General features: G+C 40.4%; 1 protein-coding gene across 3 annotated transcripts; it reads right to left on the bottom strand.

The window, feature by feature from the left end:
- Positions 1-2,359: 2,359 nt before the first annotated feature.
- Positions 2,360-11,703, bottom strand: LOC129762903 (solute carrier family 52, riboflavin transporter, member 3-B). 3 transcript variants are annotated; one of them, XM_055761507.1, is made up of 4 exons: positions 11,561-11,703; positions 9,066-9,544; positions 2,813-3,980; positions 2,360-2,745 (listed from the first exon to the last, which is right to left on the bottom strand). In XM_055761507.1, the coding sequence occupies exons 2-4, from the start codon at positions 9,248-9,250 to the stop codon at positions 2,551-2,553; spliced, it is 1,548 nt and encodes a 515-aa protein (XP_055617482.1). In that variant the 5' UTR covers positions 9,251-9,544; positions 11,561-11,703; the 3' UTR covers positions 2,360-2,550. The 3 variants fall into 3 exon arrangements, with proteins under 3 accessions (XP_055617482.1, XP_055617484.1, XP_055617483.1); XM_055761509.1 differs by having other exon boundaries at positions 11,541-11,617; XM_055761508.1 differs by lacking the exon at positions 11,561-11,703 and adding an exon at positions 9,657-9,710.
- Between the last annotated feature and the right edge of the window lie 472 nt (positions 11,704-12,175).

Genomic DNA, 12,175 nt, shown 5'->3' with positions numbered 1-12,175 from the left:
GTACACGACCTTACAGATGGATAGTTCAATGATTCATGTATTGATAAAACATTGTTTTCATGCTGAAATATCTGTTTTTTTGTGTTTGCGCCTCATTTTTAGTTTTGTTGTGTTATCCGCGATTTTCGTGATCCGCGGTGAGCTAGCCCGACTATTCCACGAATGCGGTGGTTTGTTGGTGTGCGTTATATAGTCTGATTTGTTTATATTTGCGACGACAAATGTACACTGTCGACGTCTGGTGGCGATATTAGTGCTTGGAAGGTAAGACGCAGTGGAAATGCAGTGTAAAAATATGAAAGTTTGAATGAAAATTTTTACTTCATATTGCTTGATTACCTAACACATGTAGTTCTGACATTCACTTAACCATTTGTCGATGCATTTCCTGTTTGTTCCACAAATAATTACTATTATAATATATAATCATCATTAGACACAGTTTTCGTTCAATATATTTCTGCGATATCGATAAAAACCTCTTTTTTCAGCAAATAAAATAAATATTCGATACGTTAAAGTCAATTTTCATTCATAATTTTGATTTTGAAAGCATGTTTATTCCACCAGAATATCCATCATTATTTTCGCGTCCCAATGAAATCACACGAAGCTCAATGTCGTCTACGCGAATAAACTCTTCAAAATCAGAATCCGAATTGGATTACGTTTCCAATAATACAAAAGCAAAAGCAGCAGGTTTTCCATTTTCATAGTCTTTATTTTTAGATTTTCCAAAACAATACTCGGAACTTGACAGTTCAGTATAGTTGTCACGCGAAACATCTCAGTGCGAAACTAACAACTTTCGGGGCGAACTAGTGTGATACTAGGTTGAAGCTGAGTGAGTAAAAAAACGTTTTGACAGCAGTTAAGGTGGCACTGAGGTTGAAACTGAACAAAAACAAATTCGCTATAAATCAGTGGATTTTGATAAAATTTTTGAAATGAAAAACTTAAAAGTTGGGGGTCTTCGTAGCCACATTTGTTGGTTTATCATTTCGGATATTATTTGCGAATACGTTGAAATTTCATAAATAACTTTCCGATTCATTTGTTATGCAAATCGTTAAAATCTGTTCGCGGCAAAAATAGTTATTAACGTTAACTTTATTTCATAAAAACGTGTTTCTGTTTTCTGATTTGACACCCTCAATGTAAGACGTAGTCCTACGTCAAAAAAGAAATATTTTCAAACTGTATATCGAGGCGCCTAGAAGTATATCCTAAGGTGGGCCAACTTGCTAAAACCACTCTTCAGCCATCTTGGAAGTCTACTGTGTTTTGTTTGTAAACAAAACACAATACGCTAGTGCCGAAGCTCGCTCCTGATCAGTCTGTCTCTTTCACGCTACAAGCAATTAATTCCCCGTCTGCTTTCTTCCGTACTGTTTTCATATACCGCTCCCCTAACCAACATAGTGACGAAACGGCCTCACCTAGTACCATAGACCCGTCTTGCTGTATATAATCGAGTCCGACCTGTATAGTTTTATGTCAAACCTTTAACAAAAACGAATAGGTGTGATTATGACTGTAAAATATTTTTGTCAAACATGGAATTTGTACTAAATTTTGACCTAACTTTAACTATCAAAAAGTGTCAAATATTTGACCTCAAGTCAAACAGTGTATGGCCACCTCTAGAATCGGCTTACGATTAGGATCGGTGTCCGCCGAAGGGAGCCTCATGGGCTAGATAGCAAGCATCAGAACGTTCTCTCGTTCGTCGATGCAGTTCTTCATTTCGAATCGCTCAATGATTTTTACTAACTAAGGAAACCAAAGGAATTCGGAAACTCTTGAGAACAGGATCGATGACGAGGTGGCAGCAGGATCGCGTGTGGCACAAAACGGTAGATGAACGCACAAGCTTTCACCGACACTTTCGGGCTGAGTCAATAGGAAACATAGGGAGGTACATTTCTAAATAACGCAGTTTCCATCTGGTCACTGCTGTTCCAAACAGTACCTACACCAGCTTGGGAGAAATTTTGCGAGTGTGGCTGTGACGGGGCGTAAAGGTTGAGGGTAATTCCAAATCGGTACACGTTTCGACAGGTAAACGGATAAAAATGGCATAAACAACGCTATTTGCGCAACGTTGAAGACTGGTGAAGTGCATGGGCACCGCCGGCCTCCGAAATGGTCGCCCGAGTGGTTCCGAGAGAGCTCTGACTACACAGAAGTGGAGGATTTGGTGTTAGTGAGTGATAAGCCGCACTCCACGACTGGGTTTACCCGTCCCGGATAAGTTGGGAATACCTTTCCCAACCTCGTAAAAAAAGAACGTTCTATTCGGAAGAAAACAGCTGAACTTGGCATTTCGGATACAACCTACACTCTTGTTGAAACGAAGTAGTGATTATCTTTAGTGTTAATGTACTTTAAAAATGAAACTTATGAATTAGACTTGTGTGTAGACTTACAGTTGGTTATTGACAAAACATTCTTAAAACCTATGATGAAATGATCAATGAAAAATCTATTTTAAATGACGTGAAACAGCTGGATACTGTAAAATCGCAGTCCAGTGACAAAATGCCACACTCAGCAAGGATAGTACGGCTGGAAAAGATCGGTAAAGTTGATCAAACCGAAGGAGAGTACTGAACCTATCAGTGATCCTATCTGGGTGACTCCTCCAGCCCACACCAGAGATTTTCCTCCCTGGTATCGGAAGACGGTGGTGATCGATAGACGCACGTAACTCACCAGGCCCACCACGATGGTCCACGTGATGATCTGAATGAAGAAAGCAAGAAAATGTATACATACATGAAATAGGTTGCCAATGGGAGGGGAATCTTACCACCAGAGCATCTCCGATCGCTTTTCCCACCAGTGGTGGCGCAGGGCTTAGGAAAGCCGTCGCAAGAGCATACGCCGTGAACGCAGCAGCAAGCAGCGAAATTGTAGTGATCGCTCGGATCGAGGTGTGAGGTAAAAATACGGCCATGAAACATGCCACCGGATTGGCCATCGTACTGAGCGTGACTGTGAGATGATAGGCTATGTTTCCATACGGTAAACAGGAATACGACTGAACACTGGGAAAAATTCCATTGCCGAACATGCAGAGAAGCCCGAGAAGAATCATGAGGTATACATAGTTCCGGTTTGAGATTATTTTCACTTCAGTGGATGATGGTGATGATGCCGATGCCGATGGTTGGTTCGTTTCATAGGTATAGTCATTCCCGTTTTTGATCACAACCGAGGCGTATTCCGCGCGACACCTCGGATACTTATCGAGCACCACGAAGGCAACTGTGCTGAAGATTAGTACCACAAACACGAAGATAAAATATTCCATCGAGCCAAAGCGTGGCGGTGGTGTGTAGCTGACGAACTGTGGGTTGTCCGGGTCTGTGCCATTGATCGCTATGCACTGGGCATTTCCTCCGACACCCTGAATTAGTGCAACTATACTCGGGAGGAAGCCACTTAAGCCTTCCCCAATGATGTATGTGATCAGGTATATATCCCGGAATCGCCCCATGTAAGGCATGAACAGTACCGAGCTCGTACATCCTACCAGAGCTAAGGCGAACACACAGACTAGCATAGCCACCGACCGCTCGGCACCGAACACAAACGCTGTGGTCTCGTACAGAAACGCCATACATATCGAACCCAAAGTTCCCACAATCAGCACCGCGTATATCATGTACGAATCCGGGAATGATTTCCATCTCTGAAGAACGGTGTACAGCAGGGGACCGATGTTACCTAGCTGGGTAACGATTACCATATAGGATGGTAGGTTCCATCCTTCCGGCGCGTGCACGACCAAAAGAGGGAGCTGAACAAAGTTTGAATTCACCCCGATCCACGCACCGATCCCGAAAAAAATCACAAGAAGATCCACCAACGCGCTGCGGTTTCTGAATTGCTCACGGAAGTTGGTTGAATTGTGCTTCATGGCGGTGGCTTTGGGCAGCAGACAGCTACTCTCGGATGGTTCAGACGGGGGAGGGCTGAAATTTATACGGAATGTTTTTAATGAATTCAAAGCACTCTTGGCTCATGTTTGGCTCATAAGATTGAATCACTTCTTATTTCTTCGAAGTTGTGGTAACCATCTTCTATTTTCATCAAAACGCGAAAACGCGCTAAACATCGTGCTAGAATAGCATCTTCGATGCTCACTGTGGTGATCCTGATTCGGATCAGGTATAAGATTTGATTTGGGTTCAATCCATCTACAAACATTGAACTCGTCTTAAACTTTCAGAAGTATATTTTATGATGAATAGTACATCTCCCTTTTCTTGAAATTTTACAAAATTAACAATGTTTGATCATCTAAAAAGTTAATCGTCCATACCAGAAGTGTTCATTACTAGTGCCAGAACTAAGAAGCAAAACCAGTGTTCATTTTCTTCAGCGATAAAACCCTGCAAACTTCTCTTCTCTGTCTATTGACTTCTCAGGATCGTTTTCATTTATTCGTTCCTCTGTCGAAGTTCCAGGTACGTTACCGATCTTCTTCAGGTGAGCGACGTTCCGTTGATATGTTACTTCAGAATACGGGTCTTCAACAGTTGCTCTCGGGCCTGAGCGATCACTACAGTGAATTGGCTGTTATTAATTTGTTTCTTGGTGTTAGATTCTTCATAAGTACTGTATTCCCTTCGCTGGTAGTAGAACTCTTCACATGTCGTCGCATATCTTCTCGCTCCTTCCCTTTATGTTTGTTCCAAAAATCTTGATCTCGGTAGTCAGATGTTGATGGAGTTGTCTCAATATCATCAATGGCAGGTAATTTCCATCTGAACGTTCTTCCATAACACAATTCTGTTGGTGTTTTACCAGTTGTGAAATGAGCTCTCGTGTAATACATAATTGAGTAGTTTTTCAAATCTTTTTTCCAATTACTGCCAAGTCCGTAAGTCTTACTATATTTCTCAAACTCTTTGCCAATAAATTCTTCAGTGTTGTTCAGCGTGATGGTTTTTGGATATCCTGAGAGGGTAAAAATTTTGCTTAGGCTTAGTCTTGCTTGATGACTATAACTTTTTTATTTCTAACAAAAATAGTCAATAATTACCGGTAGATGTTCACCATGAAATCCATGGCAATATCAAATTCCTGTTCATTGGTTCTGGTCGTCTCGGAAAACCAACCAACAACCTTCGCAAGCTTTGCAATACTCCTTTGTTTCGTGATCCGTTCCGTGCTCACCTTGCTCGATCTCACAACCGTCGCTTCATAACAGATTCCTCGGGATGATATTCATGTGCTTACGGTAACATCTGTTCTCTCAATTTCTTGGGAACCACCAATTTATTTCCTCGGATCATGAAATCTCCTATAAAACCTCATTTTGGAAAGGTTCAAACTTTTTTGTTAATGGGGTTTTCCAGTTTCCAGCACGAAGACATTCTCTTACTGCAGAAATATCGAGAGCTTCCTCATTTTCGTTAACATCTATCATCAGATTCTTGAATTGCCAAAATTATAACTAGTTGTCCTTTTCGAAGTCATCAGCATCTTATGAACAAATCAACTGAGAAATTGAGTTTGCAATGTTTCCACTTTTGACGTAGGACTACGTCTTTCATTTCTATACCGGGGTGTAAAATCAAAGTTTCGAAACCGAAAGCGTTACGCCGGAGACCGAGATTTTGAGCGTTAATAGCTCCTGAACAACTGAACGAAATTGTATGATGAACACTTCATTCGAAAGATAAAATGTCTACGCGTTATATAATTGTTACTTTTTGATCCAAAAACTTGTTTCAATAGCCTTAAAATTGATCTCGAAACAGGCTATTGAAATCACCAATCGGTATATAAGCGAGCGGCGCTCGGAAATCCTCTCAGTTCTAATTGAACAGCGATTGGAGCAAGTTGTCGCTGTTGTGGTGAAGCTCTTCGTTTATCATGAATGCGTGGATGAACGGTGTCACCAAGAGCCTGTTTGTGCACCTTAGGCCAGAAGAGAATCCATCAGGAGGAGAGTGATGCCACAAACGGTTCTTCTCGATTCAATCTCGCACAAAAAGCATACTTAAGCGATGTTCTGGTGGTGAGACGCAATCATTTTTCGTGAGGACATCGACAAGACAACATCGTTGCCTAACGTGCTGGAGGAGGTGGACGGCGAAGGATCGACACATACACGCGCAGAATTCTTTCCGTTTGGATGCCATTCAGCATCAAGAAAGTTCCGGAAAGATCAAATCATTTCTGGAAAATAATCTGCCAGTTCCTCTGGGAATTTGAAAATACATTCATGTGAAAGAGTTTATTTTAATGTTTTCTATCCATGTAACACTGTGACCAAATATTGTTCAATCAAGTGCTATTAACAGGTGGTTATCGATTAACCACTGGTGGGCTTCCAGTATCGAGGAAAATGTGGAAATATCTAATCGTTGCTGGAAAATAATCTGCCAGTTCCCCTTGGAATTGAAAATTACATTCAAGCGAAAGAGTTTATTTTAATGTTTTCTATCCATAAAATATCCATATAATACATTTGGTTTTGTGATTTGTCAATCAAGTGCAGTTAGCAGGAAAGCTTCTGAAGATTATTCTTCAGAACAAGGTTTTTCGTATAATATATTGGATGCATAAAACCTTGTACCTCCAACGTAACGCTCTCGTTTTCGAAGTGCCCCTAATACTCATTTATTCATTCATTCAGAATGGATTTAGATTCAACTTCAAACAAATGATCTCTAAATCAACGATTGTCCTACGTCACCCTTGCGGTTATACCATAGATATAACCCACTTCCTGTTTTTTGCTGTACTTCACCGTGAATCTAAACGATTGTAGTCCCAAGACTCATCGTTCGATTCTTGCGCACAGTGTGGATGATGGGCTGGAAATTGCTTTAAGTGGCTTATGATCCAGTTCTTATTTTCTGCCAATTAAATATTCTGCCTCTTTTTCCGTTTGGCAGTAACGTTTTCAGTATCAGTTAAGCTTTTACTAGCATGACTGATTATACGTGGGCAATTATCAGTGTGATTTGCAAATTGTACGAGAACTGCAGCCAAACCTACCGGGAAGGCATCGCTGGGTTTATTAACGCCGTCAACGCGAATAGACTTGTTTCTTTCACCCATCCGAAGATGTAAAATCGATATCAACTGTTTCAGCCTCTGAAAACTTCTTTGATGTTCATCCGTCCATTCAAATGGATTGTTAACGCAATATTATGTTCTTAGATTTCTCCGAAAATCAAAATGACATTAATGACATTTTTACACCCGGCTCTATAGTTTTTCGGATCATTTCCGGACCGATGTTAAGCCGACTGAGGTATTTGGCTGACTTTCAAATTTTCAAACGTTGGTATAATTTGATATTTTCTCATGGTAGTTTGATTCGCACGCCGTATATCCACGCCGAAGACGAACATCTCCATTGTCTTTGACAACGGTTACCAATGGTGAAACCCATGGTGCTGCTCCTGACACAGGTTCGATGATATTTGCTTCGAATGATTGATCCAGTATTCGACTCAGAGGTGCAATAGTAAGATATCTATCTTGCTGAACTATTGGGGCTAACGTTTTTGTTGATTGTCATAATCAGCTGAACATGTTTTATCTTCGGAAAACGTCTCGCTCCAACTGACACAATGGTGTTTACACACAAGTTTGATAAATGATTTCGTCGATGAAACGTAAATCTCTACTTTCCGTTTTTGTTTTTTCCGAAATTACATCTTTTCGCTTTTTCGGTACATCGCATCGAAAGCTTGGTTAATGGCTCATTTGTTCCATCAGAAATTACCGTTGGAACCATATTACAAAACGAGTCCTGCAATTCGAGTCCACCTTTCGCAATTGAAATGTTTCTCTATTTGGTAGCATTTTTCTCATCATTAGCAGCAGCGACGATTACTTCGATGTTTCTTTTCCATGGCAACCATTCTTTACGAACTTGCGTATCTAGAAGATGACTGCATTTAAAGGAATTGATGTTTCACCTCTTCATCACAAACGCTTAGTAGACGACGGACTGTGTACTGAAACTTGTTAATTGTTTTTCTGATGTTATTTATGTGACCATAGTAACGCTCAACGGTTTTTTTTACCTTTTCGTTCCAATCCAATTCGACGGCATGTGCCTATTTCTACTCCAGGTAGTGGCTTCACGCCTTTCCTTGCTCACCCACAATGGATTCTGTTCTTCTCAGCTCACATGCAGCGGTTAACACGCATTTTTTCCTGCTATTACGCAGCGGCTAATGCCTTAATTTCAAGGGGGCGACTTGACGCCTGTCCCTGCTCAACTGCAGCGGGAATTACCTCTTTCTGCTTATTGCAGCGGCTGTTGTTGGTTTTCTGTTTCCACAAATTTTGAACAGAATGTGAATCACTTTCTTTCGCTTCGTCTTTTAATATGTCCTCGCTCTTACATTTAAAGTGCATAAAGAACGTTACCGCTCCTCGTCGCCAGATGTGATGATCCCGATCTGGATCAAGTATAAGATTCCGAGACTTGGTTTGGCTTTAATCTGTTCACAAACACTGAACACGTCTTACACTTCCGGAACTATGCTTTATTCTGCTTTCCTTTTTACAATTCATCGCAAAGCCTACTACTATTTTTAAAACACACATCTACGACAAGGTTCAGTGCAATTTATTATGCTTTACAAATTTGTATGATATCATTTCAGTTTAACGCTGTGTTCAGTTATAGGTAAGATAAGGAATGCATAGCGTCGTTAAAGGTTGATCGGTCACCTTTGAGGTTCTCAAAAATCCAGAACATTTTGGCACTGTGTCTATGATACAGAATGGGATTAATTTGCATAGGGTTAGGCATTGCATTTGCATACTCCGTCTTCGATTGCAAATGAAGACAGATGCCTAGCGTTAAGACAATGTTTCTTATCTTATCGAAACAAACGATGTCATAACTTCTAAACCCTTCGTAGATGATAAACACTGAGATTAAGTATTGTTGGAATAAAACGCTCATTGGTTTCTAATGGATATACATAGTTACTGATCTTGAAGGTCAAGAAATTTGGAAGCTCAGGCGAATATTACGCAACCAAAAATATTACCCATTTTTTGTGGATATTTCTCACCTTTCAGTCGCGTAGTCGTGTCCGGCCGGGGCTGCGATCGTGTCGGTATCTACCGCGCTTCTCAACCGTTGCGATTCGACTGAACAAGACTCGTCGGCGACCGAAAGAATCCCATCATAATCGGCATGCCGGCTAGCGCTAGTCGCACTCCTATCACTTGCAGCAGCAGCAGCTTGACTGTGCATTGCTTATAATGTTGGGGTTCCCGTGTTTTAGCGTGTTTTTTTGCAAACACAAACAATAATCACTTGTTTTGTAAACAAATGTTGCGCCTGTACGTAAATTGTGACAAGGGAAGCGATTACTTCCGCAGGATTTCTGCCCATTTGCTATCAAGTGGAAATGTTTGTCAGAGATTGCCGCCACAGGCTCCCGTTCTATTGGGAGCCGAATGCCCTCTGACTTCAATTAGTGATCATACGCGGCTCCGTAACCATCCTATATTGATTTCGCGTTGGTTGTTTTGTTTTTGCAGGGAACTGGAATGAAACGAAAGGTATATTAGCGTTGTTATTTGATTGTGTGTGGTAGAACTATATGCTATAATACACGCTATTGAAAACAGAAACAAATTATACGCGCTACGCTTACAATATTGCTCTGAATGCAGCTCGATGCGTGCCGACGAACTCACGTAGCGCGTCACCAAAGGACCATTCTGTTCCAACGTAATGTCAATGGAAGATAACGTAAAATATTCTCATACATGCAAAAATTGTGGTTTATTGTCATTTAATTTGTGTGATTATGAAATCCTGGAGAAGAGAGGTTCAATCATCTTCACGACCCTTCACCAATGAAATCAGTCCAAGCTGGCCTCTATCCTGGAGCTATAAGAATGCTGTTTCTGCTTCAACTGGATCAATCACCTCGTTCGTTGAGTACTGATTCGAACAGCTTAATTCAGATTTCACGTGCTATGTGGATTCTTGACTACTTACACCAATGTATTGTTTATCTTCTTACCCCATATTTCGCTCTTCTGGACCATCATAAATCGTCCCAAGTACTCAACATTCTACTACAAAGATCGTATGAGTACTTTTCGAGCTTTGAATATCTTCCATATGAATTATTGATCCGATCTGGGGCTTGCTACATGATACCGTTTTTGCAGATTCTCGAGGAAGATTGACCTTGGCATAGTGTTTTCGAACGACAGCAATGTCTTCCCATTCAGAATGCAATGTAATACAAACAAATGATACACAAATTTCTGCATTACTCGATAATTAATCAAGCAAATGAAACCAAATTTGGCATGTGAAGGTTTTAGGGTGCAATAAATGTTGTTACGGTGGTTAGATACTCCGCCCCATCTCTTATTGAGGGGCTGCCATACAAATTAGACACAAATTTCTGCATTACTCGAGAATTAATCAACCAAACGAAACCAAATTTGGCATGTGAAGATTTTGAAGATTTTAGGGGGCACGAAACGTTTCTATGGTGAATAGACACTTCTCACCCCACCACCCCCCACCCCCTTTAAGGGAAGAAGAGGGGTCTATCTTTGTTCTATCATATTTCCTGTATCAAACATTTATTCACGTAACGGAGAAAACTGTGATTTGCAAGTGGTTGAAAAATCTTGAATGAGAATTGTGTCTGAAAATAATCTGATATTATAATGATGAGTTTTGGTAGTAGTACTAGGATTATTTTAGTAAAAGGTTAATCCAACAGGGCCGATTAGAAGATCAATCAATGAACAGTTCTGCGATTGGACTCATGAACTTGCGCTTAGTAAGAAAACGTGAATGTTTGACGGTATTACAAACAAAATAACAATAACAAAAAACAAATTTTGGGCGGGACGAAGTTTGCCGGGTCAGCTAGTCTATATATATAAATGGATTTCTATCTGTGTTTGTATTCAATTTCACTGTGGATGATGATATCTTCTACAAATTCCATCAAAACCTGTTATCATCTTTGCTATTAATTGCTGGAATACCCCAGGTGCAGATTTGATTCCAGGTGCAACTATGGTTAATTGAAACAGGACTCGATGAGTGTTGACTGTCAGGAATTTATTTGACTCATTGATCACTTCTACTTGCTTTTTGCAAATAATAGAATCAATTAATACATTATTCCAAGTATTGATCAATTTACGGAATCAGTCGCGAAAGATGCGTTCTTCTTTTGAGCGCAAACAGTTCGCTCACAAACAGTTCACTCTCAATCAGTTCACTCGCAAACCGTTCTTTCGGAATCAGTTCGTCAGTTCGGAATACCGTTCTTTGAAAAAGAACGACCGTTCGTTCACTCTTTTTGGTGAACTAGTTCTTTCGTACCGCTCGTGAACGGTTTGCTCATCTCTAGTAAACATGACACATTCGTACTCAGCATCAAAATGCAAAGAGCATGGTTGTATATTGTTGGTATGTATATAGCAGTAAGCGTTCTCGCCTCGTTGATAAGCATTCTAATCACTATCTCCCACTTTATGCATTCGAAATCAGTACTCACAGCTGATGGCTCCTATTTACCTTCCGTTCGTTTCTCGCTCCTGATGATTCAGCAACTACCTCACGAGTAGAATGACCACGACAGACTGAGGAAAAGTTTGTCACGATAGTTTTGCTCGCTGCTCTTACGATTACATTGCAGTTGTGTTGCGATTGATGGGCGAAAGCCATTCGAATAAATTTTTCCGCGCACTTACTAATTTGTAAGCCGGGACGCCGTTGTTTTCCGATCTACATGTGGTCCCTCAGAAATTCTAGGTGGCATTAAATAGAAAAATGAATGGAAATGCATTGAAATTAGGTTTACAGGGGTTTTCGAAGGTGCTGAATCTATTTTTGAGTCATTTTGGTTAGGCACGCCAAAGCAAGGGCAGGGGGAGGGGATAAAAAATTTTAAAAATCGAAAAACACGTGTGGGGTATCAAAATATTTATGGCATTTTTCCGTGAAGTGGTCAGAAGTGGCCAGAAGTCATAAAGGGAAAGTGTAGAGGGGACCCTATAGATGACATTTTGTTATAACAAACTTTGGAGATATTTGAAGTTTTTTTTGTAGGTTTACTTTTGTATAAATTCAATGTAGAAAAGGTACTTACTTTCAAACACTTATTTCACAGCTTCAAAAAATTTTAAACTC

This window comes from Toxorhynchites rutilus, chromosome 1 (assembly GCF_029784135.1).
Source record: "Toxorhynchites rutilus septentrionalis strain SRP chromosome 1, ASM2978413v1, whole genome shotgun sequence".
Lineage (NCBI taxonomy): Eukaryota > Metazoa > Arthropoda > Insecta > Diptera > Culicidae > Toxorhynchites > Toxorhynchites rutilus.
The sequence above is the reverse complement of the archived record's forward strand: the minus strand, read 5'-3'. Positions and strand labels throughout refer to the sequence as shown.